The following is an 18,518-nucleotide window of genomic DNA, read 5'->3' on the forward strand; positions in this document are numbered from 1 at the left end:
GTTATTCAAAGGAATTTTGCATTTTTAACCGCTTCTGACCAGAAGATTTTCCCCCTTAATGACCAGGCCATATTTTGCGATTCGGCACTGCGTTATTTTAATGCACAATTGCGCGGTCGTGCGACGCTGTACCTAAATAAAATTGATGTCCTTTTTTTACCCACAAAAAGAGCTTTCTTTTGGTGGTATTTGATCACCTGTGCAATTTTTTTTTACGCTATAAACAAAAAAAGAGCGTCAATTCTGAAAAAAAAAAAAAAAAAACAATATTTTTCACATTTTAGGCCAATTTGTTTTCTGCTGCATATTTTTGGTAAAAAAAAATATCGCAATAAGCGTAATTTGATTGGTTTGCGCAAAAGATATCGCGTCTACTAACTACGGGAAAGATTAATGTCATTTTTATTTTTTTTATTTTAGTAATGTCGGCGATCTGCGATTTTTTGCGGGACTGCGACATTGCTGCGGACAGATCGGACCCCTAACTGACATTTTTGACACTTTTGGGGGGACCAGTGACATTACTATAGTAATCAGTGCCAAATATATGCACTGTTACTGTAATAATGACACTGGCAGGGAAGGGGTTAACATTGTGGGTGATCAAGGGGTTAAATGTGAGCCTAGGGGAGTGATTCTAACTGTGGGGGGTGTGGCTTCTGAAATGATCATAGAGACCTGTGATCATATAGAAGGATCACAGGGGCTCTATAAACATTACAGGGAGAAGAACGGTCGGCTGTATTTACAACAGCCGACCGTCCTTCTCTCTCAGCGGGGAGCAACCGCGGGTGTCAGGCGGCAATCGGAGCCGCCTGACCCATGCATCAGCTTCCCCGCTCCCGCGTGGGGGCGAGAGCATTCCACCAGCGGGGAGCGCTCGCCCCCTAGCTGCCTGCTCGCGACTGACGTAGACCTACATCGATTTGTGCAGCAGAGCCACATTGCCGCAGTAAATAGGCGGCGGCCGGTCGGGAATCGGTTAAGGTTTCACCTTAAGCATTATTAGAATTTTTGCTCCAGATCAAACTTTTTTGTTTTTTTTTGCGATAATATATGTCGCCCAGGGCAACACCCAGGGCAGTACAATCCTTTGCTATTAGTCTTTAAAATGGCCAGAACTAATTGTAAAGATTTGGCCCCTGTTGTCTTTAATGGCATTCAGACTAATGTTCAGAACTTCAGCAGGTTCGGCTCAACCATACTCTCACCCCCAGCCTGTGAAGAGACAGTGAAGATGCAGCCGACCAATGAGCTCATCCCAATTCTCTTTCCTCCTGTCAGCATCACCCCCATTAGTACATGTGCACTGCAGCAAACCTGATTGGCTTCTATCTGCCCCTCCCTCTCCCAATTTTTACATCGGATTACAGAAGGGTAATACAAGGTCATATTTAAGTATTTACAATAGTGATAAATAACATTACATTTAACTTTTCTAACATCTATATATATAACTGAAGGTATCTTTTATTATAGTTTTTAATAGTTTGTTTGTCAAGAGTTGAGCTACCTGAACAACTATAGCTGCCTATTCCCCAGAACCCCTCCTCTTTACCTACCTCTCCCCCCCCCTCCCCCACCCAACATTTTTTTATACCCCTCCCCATCTTGCATGGTGAGTCCCCTCTACGCCATAAGATGCGATTTAGACTTTTGGACATTTGGTTGAGTCTAGGTGGATTGTTTGCCCAACTCCCCAACACCCCACCCGCCATGGTGAAGGAACAAAGTTTCAACCACAACAGATGCTTAAACATTAGTCCTTGAATTACTTGATAGATGAAAGATAACACAAGGCTTGCTATTAGCAGTAAGTGCCGGTTCACACTAGGTCGCTCCGACTTCGGGGGCGACCTGTGAAGTCACGTGCAGCGCGACTTCGGCACGACTTGCACGGACTTCATAAAATGAATGTCTATGCAAGTCGCTCCGAGGTCGCCACCAAAGTAGTACAGGTCCCTTTTTCTAAGTCGGAGCGACTTGTGTCGCTCCTATTAGAACGGCTCCTGTACCGCACAATGGGAGCGTGACGGACCGCGACTTGTCAGGCTGACAAGTCGCGGTCCAAGTCGTAGCAGTGTGAATGGGCTCTAATGCCTCGTACACACGTAACGATTATCGGCCGACCGATCGTCCGACTTTTGTCCAAGTTGTGTTTTGTTGGTTGGAATGTGCCTAGACTGCACACGAATTTTCTCGGCCAACAAAAATCTACTTCAGAAGTGATGTCATGTGTTGGTTTACTTTCCGTGTGTTTTTCCTTCTCTGAGCATGCCCAGTCTTGCTCATCAGATTTTTGTCTGCCAAAATCTGTACTGACTGACGGAAAATCGGCCGTTGTGTTGACGGCCAACAAAAATTTTATAGCCTGCACACCAGATTTTTTTCGGCCGAAAAGTCGGTGTTGGTTGTCGGAAGCATCATACTAACAAGCCGAAAATCGGGCGATCGGACGTTGGCCGAAAATTCACGGCCAATAATCGATGCGTGTGTACGAAGCTTAAGTCTTACTATTTGCCTTATTTGCCAATTTTCTTTGCCTTGGTTTTTATAGGTCAGTTCAGAGAGGCCATGACATGGGTTTGTATTGCCTATATGGATTTACTGAGTCTGCTTGTATCTATAGGCATGTATTGCTCCATGCAGTTTTGATACCTGTATATTAGAATTCTCTGACATTACCTGTTACTATTTCTTCTACTACAACGGAGGCTGACTGGAAGGTCGAGACCCTGTTCTGCAAATATGTTGCCAAAGTGAACACAGTTGCTGTGCCGCTGACCTAAAAGAAAAAGATATTAATGTATAGCTTGAAAAAAAAAGATACATCTATCAGACTCAATAACTTAAAGGGATTGTAAAGGCAGAAGGTTTTTTTATCTTAATTCAAGATAAAAAAAACGTCTGTGTGCAGCAGCCCCCTTAACCCCCCCCCCCCCCCCAATACTTACCTGAGCCCGTCTTTATACAGCAATGGTGCAGGAGGGTCTAAGCTGCCTGAAACTCCCCTCCTCATTGGCTGAGACAGCAGCTTTGCTCCTGCTGTTGTCAATCAATATAATTTATCCAATCAGGAGAGAGAGGGCCGGGTCATGGCTCCATGTCTGAATGGACACAGGGAGCTGTGACTCGGGTGCCCCCACAGCAAGCTGCTTGCTCTGGGGGAACCCAACAGGAGGGAGGGGCCAGGAGAGCCAGTGAGGGACCCGAGACGAGGAGGATACAGGCCGCTCTGTGCAAAACCAACTGCACAGAGTAGGTAAGCATAACGTTTGCTATTTGAAAACAAAAAAGAATACTTTACAATCCCTTTAACTTGGCTAATCTAGGAAAAAATTGAACATTCCTGATACAGAATGAAATGAATTGCCTTAAAGGACAATATGCAGGTCGGGGAATGCTCTTTGCAGACGCTGTCACTTTTCTCTGCAGGGACAAGGTGACATTATTTCTTTAAAGTGGCCCTCATGTCTTTCCCTACAAGGGCAAAGTACAGTTTCACTTTAAATATGTGCATTTCAAATATACAAAGAACAGCTTAAGCTCAGTCCCCTGAGGTACTCAAGCCTTGGCCCAAACCACCTCCTGGCTCAGCCAAGCATATCTACTTGTAGGCAGGTGCAGTCTACTTTCTCTACTGCAGGTTGCGCCCACCGCAGCAGCATGGCACATGGTTCCTCTATAGTTTCCTAGGTCACTGGAGAAGCTAGCTGATTGGATGCTGCAGCCCCATGTCTAGCAGCCATTTTGGGTCAGGCAGAGCCCATTTAGGAGCCTGGCTCCCAGGCTTGGCACGCATTTAGCATGTGGGTAGTGTAGGGACAGGTCCCGTATCTGACAGTGACAGTCATTAATAGCAGGGAGAGGTTCCAGGTGAGTAGGAAAAGGATAGGAGCACGCCATTCTACCTGAAGACTTCCCTATTTGGGTGCAGACTGGCCAGGCTGCATTCCAATCCCTCAAGACAGACCCTGTCAGCCCATCTGAGACCTGCTCTGCTACACAGTGCTGCTACTCGCCCTAAATATTCCCGGCGGGCGCCTTCCCACCAGGTGTGTTGTGAATTACTGGAATCTGCATTAATACAAGTTCTGTTCTCTACACCCGGAGTCTGTGTAATTACTGCCACCAAACCATGCTGCATCTCCCCACATACTGTAATCGCTGGCTTTTACCAAATGTCAAACAGCAGAGAGGATGGGTGCAGTTCTAATAGGCCCCCGTTCACATTAGGTCGCTCCGACTTCGGGGGCGACCTGTGAAGTCGCGTGCAGCGCGACTTTGGCACGACTTGCACGGACTTCATAACATGGATGTCTATGCAAGTCGCCTCTAGGTCGCCGTGAAGTAGTATAGGACCCTTTTTCTAAGTCGGAGCGACTTGTGTCGCTCCTATTAGAACGGCTCCTGTACTACACTATGGGAGCGACGGTGCACGACTTGTCAGGCTGACCAAGTCGCCTGACAAGTCGTACCAGTGTGAATGGACACTTAAGGACAACGTTGGAGAAAAAGTCTACACAAATAATGAACTAGCAGATAGGAGAGGTTTTTACTTACTGAATTTAAATAGAAGAGTGCTTTGTTGCCATCCATTCTATAATCCTCAATAAATGATAGCTAGAAAAAAATTAAATGGAATAGATGTAATGGTGACCCACCTTGGCTTTGCATTGACATATTTTAAAATTATGAAATTACTTCCCTCTACCTCTTTACAGCATTAAAAATAAAAACAATATACTTTGCCCTGTTTCCAGGTTTCTTAAACCAGGTTTGATAATGTCAAAGATCCTCGTCATCACTTCTTCCACCAGCAATATGTAAGCAGGTGCCAATCATATTAATGACTCACTATATGTTTAATGTGTTGCTGGTATCGTTGGAGTTAACTTGCTGTGGTGTGTCTGTTTGGCCTTTTAGACCCCATTCAGACTGGGGCGACACGACTTGGTGGGGCGACCTGTGAAGTCGCGGTGCACGCTGTGCACCGCGACCTCGGCGCGACTTGCACGAACTTTATATAATTGAAGTCAATGCAAGTCGCCTCCAGGTCGCCCCAAAGTAGTACAGGACCCTTTTTCTAAGTCGGAGCGACTTGTGTCGCTCCTATTAGAACGGGTCCTGTACTATTCAATGGCGAGTGACCCACCGCCTGAAAAGTCGCACTAGTGTGAATGGACCCTTAGGGTTCCCATAGCAAAGGGGTATTTAAGCATAAGGGTTTGGGTCTCTAGGGCTCTCTTGCTTGGAAGATTTGTCATGGGAAGGAGAGGGACCATACATCGAGAGATGTAGTGTGGCACTGGAGGGGGTCACCTCTTGGTGGGACCCTCAGCAGGACTGTTTTTAGTAAGTCTACCACTAAAAGATGGGAAATACTACAAGCTGAAGGTAAAAGACACCACAGCATAACCCAAATCCTACCTAAATTTAAAGAAGAATGCTGAATGTGGGGAAAACTGTTAAGTTGCCCTGCAAATGCTGAATCTAATCTGTTCAAAGAAGTTTGTATGTTTTGCCATCTTTATTCAGAGTTGCTGGTTAAGTGAATCGTCTGGTCTGATTTACTGGGAATACTGAGTGAAATCCTACAGTGTATGGGAATGGGGAATGAAGTGTGTACCTAAATGTTAACTTTCTGAATAATGGAGAGAGGAAGGTATAAGGAGAAGCAGCCAGTTTGGGAATGGAGATGGTGGGGGATGGAGGTTCAGAAAGAGGGGTGGATTGGTGGCTGTATGGTCTACCCTTCTAGTGGCAGGGACCCAAAGCTAGGGCCTGCTGCATAGCAAAACCCTTCTGTGGACTGGGCCTGAATCAGGAGTGTGAGAGGCCCCACAAAGTATATAGCAGTTTCCTTCCATGTTTTCGGGTTGAAGTGTAAAGTGTAGCATGTGAAGAAGTGGTGGAGGCAGATCGGTGTTCTATTCTATCTTCCTCAAAATAGTTTTGTAGTCAGTGCTGGGACAGGTGTCACTGGCCGGAGAAAAGGCCTTATCCTTTTGGCGTTGGGTCCGGTGCACAAGAGGGCGATAAATCACACATTATATGGAACCAACACTAAAACTATTATTAAGTGGCAGCATGCTGGTTCTGCCATGCTATCGGTGTCACCAACAAGAGCCACACTGCTCTCTGCAGAATTCCTCCTGTGAGTCCATAGTGGAGCACCTTGAACCCGGGGGCTCACAGGAAGTCCATCAAATTATGTTGGGCATCAGGATTATGAATCTATTCTTTGTGAATGATCGTTAGTTAGCATATTAAGACTATGGAGGCATCCAAATCAGATTTTGATGGGTAGGTGAGAATCCCTTCCTACAGAATGGCAGGTCTTGCATTTGGTGTTCCTAGCTATCAAGTAAATGAATTAACGTTTTTTTTGTGTTTTTTTTTGTGAAAGTACACTGTGATCATCATCAAACAGGCTAGTTACTTTCCACGAACCCCTCTGCAACCCATTTAAACTGCTATCTAACTTGGTCCCCAAATATTTCATGCAGTCAGTGTATATCCAATGTGCTTGTTTCAGTCAATGCTTCTCAATCTTTTTATATACAAAAATCGAAAAATTGTGAGACTTACCCGGCTTACTGAACTAAAGTCAGCCCGATATCCAGTCAGTATGTCAACGGACACAATAGCATCTCCACACTCTCCTCTATCTCCATTGTAACTGAAATAGGAAAATTCGATTTTGTAAGTATGGAAAAATTAAATATACGTGGGCTTTGCCGAAAGTAATGCAAAAGTGGCCATTACTTTTTATTAACGTGCATGGGTCAATCAAATTTCATATGTTGATAGAGTAACTTCATTGCAGCAGTAGCATGCCGTCATTGAGTTCTTGACGAGGGACAGGTGAAGGCTGTCCAATATCCACAGAAGGCTAAAGAATGTATACAGAGATGACACTATTGACTAAAGAAATGTCTTGTCATTGGTGACGCTTATCAATGGTATCATCTCCGTAAACATTCTGTAGCCTTCTGTGGATGTCAAACAGCCTGCACCCGGCCATCATGGCTTCTGCTTGGAATTTCTGATTTACCAGCAATGAAAAAGAGGAAGAATTACTAAAGAGGAATAGTTACTCTATTAAAATGTAAAATTTGAACAACTCATGTAAGATATTAACAGCCCAGACAATCTAGGTGAGGAACAATTAAAGGAAGATGTGGTCACACAAGTAACCAGCTGCAGTCAAAGTGTATATAAACCCTAAATCTATTTTAAGTATATTTGGCAAGAAATTATGAACCTGTGGCAAAGTTTCTTACCCAGAGATCCAACCAGTAACAATTCTTCCTGCTGCAAGCTGGCAAAAGCTAAGCAGCTACAGTGCAATTGGTAGCAGAAATGCCTGTCTACTGTTTAAACACCTCCGGTTGGCTGTATGGCTGCCTATCTGATTAAAATTTAGCTAAAAATACCCCCGGGACAGTCAGGGCTAGTACATTCCACAATGGATAGCCTCTGTACTGTCCCGGGTCTCCCTTACCTATTAGAAGAAATACTTACCTTGAAATTTTCTTCTCAAGCACTGCCATCTCGGATGTGGGCAGCTGAAGCCAGCATGTCCTCTTCTGCGTCCTCTTCTCCCAGAATGCGCCTGCACCGGCCCAGCTCGTCACTTCCGGTGCGGGCGCGTCATCCCTCCACAGCTTCTGGGCATGCCCAGAAGCTGTTTAGCAGGGAATGAGGCGCCCACACCGGAAGTGACGATCAGGGCTGGTGCAGGCGCATTCTGGGAGAAGAGGACACGGAAGAGGACGCAAAAGAGGACGTGCTGGCTTCAGCTGCCCACATCCGAGATGGCAGCTCTTGAGAAGAAATTTTCAAGGTAAGTATGGGTGCCTTCCAGCAGCCAGTAGACCCTAGTAATCAGTTACCACCTGATCCTGGCTGCTGGGAGGGTATTTAGGTCCTTTCCTACTATGTGCCTCTCCTTCCAGTGTTTTGCTGCTGCCAGATTCTGTTTGCCTAGATCCTGCTATTGCTCCCTGCCCTGTACCCTGCTTCCTTGTTCCTGATCCCAACTTTGTTTTCCCCTTTCCATCTGCCCTTTGCACCTCCAGTTTCCCCCTGATTTTCAGGGGGAAACTGTGGTTCCTTGGACAGAGGATTGTAATTCCAGTGTCCACCAGCGGGTGCCTCCCAGCAGCCAGTAGACCCTAGTAATCAGTTACCACCTGATCCTGGCTGCTGGGATGATATTTAGGTCCTTTCCTATTAATTGTCTCTAGCTCCAGTGTTTTGCTGCTGTCAGATTCTGTTTGCCTAGATCCTGCTATTGCTCCCTGCCCTGTACCCTGCTTCCTTGTTCCTGATCCCAATTTTGTTTTTCCCTTCCCATCTGCCCCATTGCACCTCCAGTTTCCCCCTGATTTTCACTGTTCCCCATTTTGTATATATTGTATATAGTTAGGCTTCTGTTTGTTAGTTATTAGTCAGGTATTCTTTGACTGGGTTTTTTGGTTAACTTATATTTTCATTTTTGATGGTGTTTGGAAGGATTTCCTTTCACTGTAAATAAATTTCACAATTTCGCATACACAGTCTGGTCCCAGTTTTATGAGTGTAGCCATGCTGATCTGGCCATGTCTGTTGCTGATTCCTGACACCAGATTTTTCCCAACCCTCACCTGTACAAACCCAGATAAAGAGGAACTGGGGAGGCCTGCTGAAACGCGTTGTCTATGTTTTCTCGCAGAGGTACCTGATAGAAACTGTAACATCGACCTTTCTTGCTACCCCACCGAAGCAATCCATTGCTGTTGCCTGGGCAGTCACATCAAAAGCAGAATCTTCTCCTTTAGCAATCTTTGTGTTGTAGGAAGTTGAAAGCTGAAGAGGGAAAGACCAAGAGAGAGTTAGATAGAGAGCATGAGGGAAAGATAAAAAAAAAAGGGGAAAGACGGGAGAGGAGTAAAAATGAGAAAGGGATAGAGAAAGAGGGAAAGAAGTACAGAGTGGGAGAATTATGTAGAAATGTGAGTGAGGAAGGAGAGAGAGAAAAAAGACCCGTTCACATGGAGAGATTAGCTGCATTCCCCATGCAGGTCCATCTTTTACCAGCACGGGATGCCCTGTCCCCATGTTCTAATGACTAAGCTCCAGGGGCGGAGCAAAAATCTGGTTGTGGCCTGGCAGGAGCCCAGGCTGAGTTTGCCACTCTTATCACCACTACTAGACTTTATGGATGTGCAGCACTAGGGAGTCTTTCCTCTTTTACCTATGGGGATGCCCTGTGCCAGGGTCCAATTTTAGTCTATTGGGACAAGGGGCTGCACAGACACAGCTGCTGTGTCCCTATATGACACGCAGGTGTGGGTCCCCAAATGTGCACAGGGTGATTTCAAAATAAAGCATGGAGAAATGGAGGGCTGGGGAAGTTTACTTTGAATAACAAAAAGTGTATTAGGTAGCATTTTCAGTTTGCGGTGCTCAGATAGAGTTTAACTCCGCTTTAACTTGCTAGTGAAGAAGGGAGCATGGGCGAGCTGCCATAGTGACTGTATTGGTGTTCAGGAGCACAATCCTCCTCCAGTAGCGGGAACAAAGCCCAACCACATGCAGGATCACAGTCGCTTCATTTCCATCAATGGATGCATTTGCAATATCATCTTTATGCTTGGCCTATAGCAGATTGATGGCCAGGTGGGTGCATTACCATCCTGACTGGATGTCATATGACGTCCTTCATATTGCGGCGCTCGTGTGCACCTTCGCGGGCGTGCAGCGTGGTAAACGGTGGTGAGCTGTGTCCCTCAGACACAGTGCACCAGGGTAAAGAGCCAATGACGTAGGCTCTCTACTGGGTGATCAGCTGTGTCCAATCACAGTTGATCACATGTAAACAAATGCCTGTTATATAACTGGCTTTTCAATTACAGGGGACATTTAGACTGATAACCAGGGCACTGATCATCAATGCTCTGATCATCAATGCAGCCCCATCAGTGCCCTTCAGTGCAGCATATCAATGTCCATCAGTGCAATGTGTCAGTGCCCATCGGTGCTGCCTTATCAGTGCAGGCTCATCAGTGCCCATCAGTGCAGCCTCATCAGTGCCCAACAGGGCAGCTCATCAGTGCCCAACAGGGCAGCTCATCAGTGCCCATCAGTGCAGCCTCATCAGTGCCCATCAATGCAGTCTATCAGTGCCCATCAGTGCCAATAAGTGCAGCCTATCAGTACCCATTAGTGCACCTCCATTGGTGCACATCAGTGAACGAGAAAATGTACTTATTTGCAAAATTGTATAACATAAATTAAGAAAAACATTTTTTTCATAATTTCTGGTCTTTTTTCGTTTGTTTGGCAAAAGATAACCAAGTAGTGATTAAATACCACCAAGAGAAAGCTCTATATGTCTCAAAAATGATAAAAATTCCATATGTTCAGTGTTACATGTAAGCGCAATTGTCATTTAAAGTGTGACGGCGCTAAAAGCTGAAAATTGGCCTGGGCAGGAAAGGGAGGAAAGTGCCCGGTATTGAAGTGGTTAAACCATTTGTGGGCGATTGTCACGTTTTTAACATTAAAGTTGGGTATATAATAAAGCCAATCAACATGAGCCCTAAGTTGTACTGGAGGAGGATTTTTTCTTGTACATATTCACTTTTTATCAGTAGTGATGCCGCCGATCTTACCTGAACAAAAGGGCTGCCTGTTCCGGTGACGACAAATTTATACTCCGCAAAAGGTTCAGAGATTTCCTCACTGTGGATTAAAAATTTATTTTGTTTGTTAATGGCCACATTAAAAATCTCTGTGTCATTTTGAACTAAGGAAACCACAACGTCGGTCTCGTTGGTATTAATTATCCGACCAAAGCGAGTCAGAGCTTCAATGGTCCACGATGTAGGCTGCCAGAAAGAAAAGAAAATGGATAAAAAGTTTAAAGGAAAACTGTAATAATTTGAAGTTCAATTTATGTTTACAAGCTTCAACTACTTTCTCTAAGTGTCAGGTCACTCCACAGTTCCTGCATTCTGGATGCATTATTTTTATTTATTTTTTTTACACATGTGTTTTAATGTGTTTTCAATGGGTTCCAATGCTTACCTATTATGCAGCATTGTCCGATATTCACCCACCTGTCTAGTGGATCCAGCATTACCCTACTGTAGGTGAAGGCCAGGTCCCATGCCATCTTGGTCAGTTATCGGAAGTTGGCTGCCTCTTCCGGGTTCAGGTAGCCAGCCTCTGATAATGTCCGCAGCTCCACCCCCATCCACCCCCAGCCATTGTCAGTCCCTACTCCTGCAGTCTCCTGGGATTTGCCATGGAATTGCAGGAGGCTGAGGCAGCAGGGGCCCATCTTTCTCACCTCGCAAAAATGGTGGGCGAGGCCAAGCCTAAAGTTTAAAACTTAAAAAAAATAAATAAAAGTGTGATTTAAATTGTGGAGGGTAATGGGTAGTGAACAGAGCCTTAGTTGATCAGGGGGTGAAGGTCCAAACCACTTGTTCATTCATCTTTACACCCTCAATGGATCCAAGCATTAAATGTATGCTCTTGACCTTGTTTTTCGGCAAAACCTTTAAATGACACTAAACTTTGGTTTACAAAAATAAAATCCGTTCACGTATGTATCCTCAACTGAAAATAGCCCTTTCTCAGCTTCCTCCAAACCTCCATTTTGGTCAGTTATTGGAAGTTGGCTGCCTCTTCCGGGTTCAGGTAGCCAGCCTCTGATAATGTCCGCAGCTCCACCCCCACATAAAATCTGTTTAAGTATGTATCCTCAACTGAAAAAAAGCCCTTTCTATTGTTCTCAGCCTCCTCCAAATCTCCATTTTTTTAAATGTACTGTATTTTCTGGCGTATAAGACTTTTGAACCTCAAAAAAATCCCCCAAACATGGGGGGTCGTCTTATACGCCGAGTATAATATCTCCAAGGTAACCTAAGTATAAGTATTACCGGTAGATGTAATCTCTCAAGACGCTGGCTGTGTGGGAATCCTGTACCGGTATACCGTGTGTACCGTAGGCTACATGCAGTGTACCGTGCTGAGCCAATCAGGGAGAGCGATGTATTCTATTATTGAATGCAAAGCCTGCTCAGATTGGCGGAGTAACATCAGCCCGCCTCTCTGACTCCGCCGAGCAGGCTTTGCATTCAATAATAGAATACATCGCTCACTGTGATTGGCTCAGCGCGGTATACTGTATGTAGCTGAAGCTACGGTACGTACGGTATACCGGTACAGGATTCCCGCACAGCCAGCGTCTTGAGATTACATCTACTGGTAATACTTATACTTAGGGTACCTTGGAGATATTATGAGAGATTACATGTATTACAGTACTAGGGTACCTTGGAGATCTATCAGAAATCTGATGTTTTTCAATGGTGTTGCCTTGCTTCGGAAGGGGGGTAGTCTTATACAGCGAGTATAGCCCAAAACCTATGTTTTAACTTGAAAATTAGGGGGGTCCTCTTATACGCCCAGTCGTCTTATACGCCGGAAAATACGGTACTTATTTATATTTGCTGCTGTTATCTAGTGGAGGATGTAACAAGGAGGCAGAAATACACAGTAAGGAACAATTTCATGAAAAATAGATTACAGAGCAGGGGGTGTGTTTGGATTATGTTTGGAGAATAAGGATATCGCTTAGTGTCACTTTAGGATGACAAAGTCATAAAAAGGTAATTTGATGACAAAAAAGGCTTTCTTTTTGTGGTGAGATCTTGCAAAAAAAAAAATTAATATAATCCTTAGACAAAAAAAAAAAAAACTAAGAAGATGCACATTTTCTTCCTTGACAAGTGTTCATTTAAAAAAAAAAAAAGTATAAATATTATTCTATTATACATTTCTCCTATTTAAAATGAGACTTAAATTAGGATTCTGGTACATTGCATTGCAAAGCTTTTTACAAATGAAACAAAGTTTTTGTTTTTTTTTTTTAAGTTTTCAATTTTGCACTTTTTTAAATGTGACACTTTAAATATTAATGTTTATAAAATAAATAGAATCAAGAAAAGCAGGGTGATTATAGTTAAATAGAGAAGGGAGTTAAATAACTCCTTCTTCCCCTTCTCTCTTTAACTATTATCATCGCTCTTTTCCTAATTTTAAGGTAAACTAAGGGTTAATAAGGGTTAAATGTACACATTTTATGAAAATAAGGGGTAAATGTACACATTTTATGAAAATACGGGGTAAATGTACACATTTTATGAAAATAAGGGGTAAATGTACACATTTTATGAAAATAAGGGGTAAATGTACACATTTTATGAAAATAAGGGGTAAATGTACACATTTTATGAAAAAAAAAAAAACAACAGTGCTCCAGCATTATAAAACAAATGTTCTGTACAGATTTATACTGTCATTGTTTTCAGACTCTGTGCCATGTAACTTTGAAAAACTGGACAAATAAAGAATTTGCAAAAAAAGGAAAGAAATGCTGTTCCTTGGGGGAGTCTTTCAGGGGCGTGTCTAACAGCTGGAGAGCCAGACCTCTGCTTTGTGTGAGAGAGCCATGGTCTGACTCTCCTACATATGTGACAGCACAGAATATTTTATTTCTGCTTTTTCATCCCTCTGTCTTTAAATAATTTTAGAGTCACTGACATAAATCAAGTGTGCAAGTTAGGGGTTCTTCTATCATTTTCTGCCTCCTTATGGAAATGCTTGTTTCCTGGCTGTCTCTGGCTTTAATTCTTTCTGAGTCACAGACCCGGAGCAAGAATGCATTAACTTAATCTGTTTCTTTGTTCCATCAGCCAGATGCAAATCACTGATACATATTGTATATAAAGACTAATAAATGACTGCATGATTTTAGGGCTTTATATACACTTATCACCAGTGGATCTGGATGCACTGATGGGGCATAAAGGAATCCTTCGCATGGCTCCACCCACTGGACTAAAATGAGGAATCATCCTCTTATTTTTGGGATGTGTGATAAAATGAGACACTTGGATGCCTTATGTTCTAAGAAGGCTTCACTGTGCTATTGCAATCATTTTAAATATTTGGCCACAATCAGGGCTTTTTTTCTCAGAGAATAGGTGCAGGAACTCCTCCCTTCTGAGTCACCCTTTGACTCCGCCCCCTACCCACCTCCAAGCACCGTCCCTTGGTTCCATTCCCTAAACTCCTCCCAGTACCAAACCTTTTAGAGAATACAGAACCAAGTATCATTTTGTGGTGCTAAGTATTTTGTATGGAATTTGTTAACGATAACAAGAAAGGCAGTAAAATAGATTTAGCAACACTGGACACCCAAAAGCCAGCATCAATAGACCATTCAGCAGCCTGCAACATCAGATCCCCACCTCAACAGTAGATTTCTCCCAGCAGCAATTGACCCCCTGCAACGTAAGACAGACCTCAGCAACAATAGCTCCCCTACCAGCAACAATAGACCTCCCCGGCAACAATAGCTCCCCTACCAGCAACAATAGACCTCCCCAGCAATAATAGATCCCCTCCAGCATCAATAGATCCTCCAGCAACCCTTGCCATTATATACATTCAGTTCGGGAGGTGCCGGCACTGCGTTCCCCCTGAAAAAAAGCCCTGGCCACAATGATATAGTAAATCTTTATTACCTGTGAAGCATAAAAACCTCCATATCGGGTCATTTGACCAGACAACCATTTTGCTGCACTGCCCATTTTGTTTAATAGCTCTTGACTGGGGTTTGGATGTTTCGACATGCCAATCAGCATGCTTGATGTGATCGAGACGTCTCCAGTACTCGATGATGGGAAATACTGATATAATACTAACGTCGCTTCGTTGTCATTCCTCCAAAAAACGGTGTCACCTAGAGATGAGAGAAAAGGTTCAGTTGTTATGCAGGGAACATGGGGAGAGGTGAGGTCTGATCAGCATAGACCTTCCATCAAACATGTACTGTATGTTAAAAAGGAATTGTATGGTAGAAGCTGTACCCAATAAAGGGAAGCAGAGAACACTGGACCAGTCACCAGTATTGCCCGTGTTCTTCCTAATCTTTTCTCCATTACATTGCCATGTATTTGTGTGTGGTTGGCCATCTTGATAGAGCAGCTGTGCTTTGTATCTCCATATCAGAGCTGCTCCTTTGAATATTGGTGATCGGATGACTGGTGGGGTGATATTGGATGACTAGTTGGGTGATATTGAAGCAGCAGCAGGAGAGGTGGAGGAAGCACAAATCCACAGAAGCAGGAAGATTCTTGCACTGCAGCTCTTCAAGAACAGCGTCCTCTCCAGCAAGAACAACATTGAGCAGCACATGAGTACAATCACCAAGTATCCCTCCAAATTTGGAGAGGAAGCACAGATCCACAGAAGTGGGAATATCCTTGTACTGCAGCTCTTCAATAACTGCTTCCTCTCCAGCAAGGAGAACATTGAGCAGTTTGTGAGTAACATCACCAAGCAATTCTCAAAATTTGGTGAGACTAGCAGTAAGAGGCAGTAGTGTCCTAGGTTAGTGTTTCTCAACTAGGGTACCATTTGGACTTCCCAAGGTGCCGCAAGCATGGGATCCAGTTTGCCCTGGATTAAAAATGGATGAAGGATCCTGTGATCAAGGGAGACTCTAATGTAATGGGGAGACTCTGTCATGAGGGTGCTCTGATGTGATGGGGGACCTCTGAGATGAGGAAACTCTGTGGCAATGGTGGTCTCCGATGTATGGGGGGCTTTGATGCTATGGGGAGCTGCTGATCTGTAGGGGGGACCTCTGACATAATAGGGCCTCTGACGTGAAGGTGGGGCTCTAATGTTTGAAGTTATTTTCATCAAGATGGTTGTGTACATTGCCCCAGACCCAGGTTTCCCAGTGAAAAACAACATTTAGGATTTTAAAGTGATTGTAAATGCTCAATTTTTTTTTTATTAAAATAACAAACATGTTATACCTATGTGACTTGTGTAATGGTTTTGCACAGAGCTGCCCCATTTCTCCTCTTCTTGGGTCAACTGCCAGTGCTCCTTGCTCCTCCCTCCTGCAGAGTACCCCCATAGCAAGCCACTGGCTCTGGGGGCACTTATTAATTCTTGCTCCCGTCCTCACTCTGTGTGTCCATAGACTTACAGAGTGTGGCTCTGTCCTGCCCTCTGCTTCCTCGTCACTGGCTGTGGCTCCCATTGCTGTCTCTGAGCCGGTGAAGTGGCATAGTAAGGCCTTGGACAGAGGGGTGGCTGTGGATGTGGTATACTTGGATTTTGTCAAAGCGTTTGACACAGTTGTCCACACACGGCTAATGTGTAAGGTAAAGTCTACAGGCTTAGAAAGATCAGTTTGTAAAAGGATAGAAAACTGTCTACAAGACCGAATTCGGAGAATAGTCGTTAATGATTCATATTCTGAATGGTCCAAAGTTTTTAGTGGTGTACGCCAAAGTTCAGTGTTGGGACCCTTACTTTTTAATATTTTTATAAATGATATAGGATAGGGAATTAAAAGTACCATTTCAGTCTTTGCAGATGAAAATGGAATAACGTCCTTACAGGATGTCTACAACTTACAAGCTGACCTCAATGCACTGTTTCATTGGGCGGCAGCTATGTGGCAAATGAGGTTTAATGTTGATAAATGTAAAACTATGCACTTGGGGGCTAAGAATATGCATGCATCATACATACTAGGGGGAGTAGAACTGGGGGAATCCATAGCGGAGAAGGATCTGGGTGTTCTGGTAGATCATAAGCTTAATAATAGCATGCAATGCCAAGCTGCGGTTTCCAAAGCAAGCAAAGTCCTTTCTTGTATTAGGAGAGGCATGGACTCCAGAGAGAGAGATATCATTTTGCCCCTGTACAAATCATTAGTAAGACCTCATCTGGAATATGCAGTTCAGTTTTGGGCACCAGTTCTTATAAAGGATATCGGGGAACTGGAGAAAGTGCAGAGAAGGGCAACCAAACTGATAAGAGGCATGGAGGAAAAGATTAGAGGAACTGAATGTATTCTCTCTTGAGAAGAGGAGATTAAGGGGGGATATGATCAACATGTATAAATACATAAGGGGTCCATATAATGAATTTGGTGTTGAGTTATTCACTGTGTAAGGTCATCACATCTTCTTCACAGTAAGAGCTGGGAAATGTGGAATATACTCCCTCCCCTGGTTCTAGCCAACTCTGTAGATTGCTTTAGGAAAGACCTGGATTATTTCCTAGACACTCATAATGTAACTGGATACTAATATTTATAGGTAAAGTTGATCCAGGAAATATCTGATTGCCTCTCTCTCTCTCTCTCTCGGGGGATCAAGAAGGAATTTTTTCCCCTGCTTCAACCAGTGGTTAAAGGAAAGAAAATTAAATAATCTATGGCTTGCTTCTGAATTTAAACCATTAATATTACCATCAGTGATGGACTTCACATCCAGGACATCGTAGTAGGTCTGCCACGTGTCCCAGTCTCCAGCTGAGGCTGCAGCATTTAACATGTAAGATTGGGTCAAAGTATTCTGGCTGTCAAAGTCCGCATTTTCAAGACACCGGTTTACACCTTCTAACACCGGTCCCTGGAAAGGAAAGCAGCACATTACAATGTAATCATTTCACAAAGCTTAGCTTCTATGTATTGCAGGACATACCACAAGACCATACAAAAATCTCATGTGCTTTTGCTAACCTCTTTCTGAAAATGTCAACATTTTTTTTTTTTTTTACAATATACAGTGGGTATAAAAAAGAATCATCACCCTTTAACCACTTTAACCACTTTACCACCGGAGGATTTTCCTGCTTTACGTCTGGGCCACTTTTTGCGATTCGGCACTGTGCAAATTTAACTGACAATTGCGCGGTCATGCAATGGCATACCCAAACGAAATTTACATCCTTTTTTTTCCCACAAACAGAGCTTTCTTTTGGTGGTATTTGATCATCTCTGCGGTTTTAATTTTTTGCGATATTAATAAAAAAAAAGGACAATTTTGAAAAAATAACAATATTTTTCTACTTTGACAGTTAAAAAATATCCAATATATTCAATGTTTGTCATATATTTAGGCCAAAATGTATTTAGCTACATGTCTTTGACAAAAAAATTCTCAATGAGCGTATTTTTAACCGCTTTAAGACCGGAAGATTTTGCCCCATTCCTGACCAGGCCATATTTTGCGATTCGGCACTGAGTTACTTTAACGGACAATTGCATGGTCGTGCAATGCTGTACCCAAATTAAATTGACGTCCTTGTTTTTCCCACAAATAGAGCTTTCTTTTGGTGGTATTTGATCACCTGTGTGATTTTTATTTTTTGCGCTATAAACAAAAAAAGAGCGACAATTTAGAAAAAAAAACAATATTTTACACATTCTGCTATATAACATTCCCAAAAAAAATTAAAAAATCAAAATTTTTTAACATTTTAGGCCAATTTGTTTTCTGCTACATATTTTTGGTAAAAAAAATCGCAATAAGCGTATTTTGTTTGGTTTGCGCAAAAGTTATCGTGTCTACTAACTACGGGAAAGATTTATGTAATTTTTATTGTTTTTTTTTTTTACTAGTAATGGCGGCGATCTGCGATTT

The 18,518-nt window shown here is 43.3% G+C and overlaps 1 protein-coding gene across 1 annotated transcript in view; it reads right to left on the reverse strand.

The window, feature by feature from the left end:
• Positions 1 to 18,518, reverse strand: part of LOC309564198 (ovostatin-like) — a gene marked incomplete at its 5' end in the record, with an annotated part of 135,248 nt that overhangs the window by 7,485 nt on the left and 109,245 nt on the right. Inside the window, 7 exons of the mRNA XM_082268828.1 lie at positions 2,686 to 2,785; positions 4,564 to 4,623; positions 6,592 to 6,682; positions 8,726 to 8,853; positions 10,662 to 10,877; positions 14,589 to 14,806; positions 17,342 to 17,504. Of these exons, the coding sequence (XP_082124954.1) occupies positions 2,686 to 2,785; positions 4,564 to 4,623; positions 6,592 to 6,682; positions 8,726 to 8,853; positions 10,662 to 10,877; positions 14,589 to 14,806; positions 17,342 to 17,504 (976 nt within the window). The remainder of the gene's footprint in view (positions 1 to 2,685; positions 2,786 to 4,563; positions 4,624 to 6,591; positions 6,683 to 8,725; positions 8,854 to 10,661; positions 10,878 to 14,588; positions 14,807 to 17,341; positions 17,505 to 18,518) is intronic.

This window comes from Pelophylax lessonae, assembly GCF_965119305.1.
Source record: "Pelophylax lessonae genome assembly, chromosome: 9".
NCBI lineage: Eukaryota > Metazoa > Chordata > Amphibia > Anura > Ranidae > Pelophylax > Pelophylax lessonae.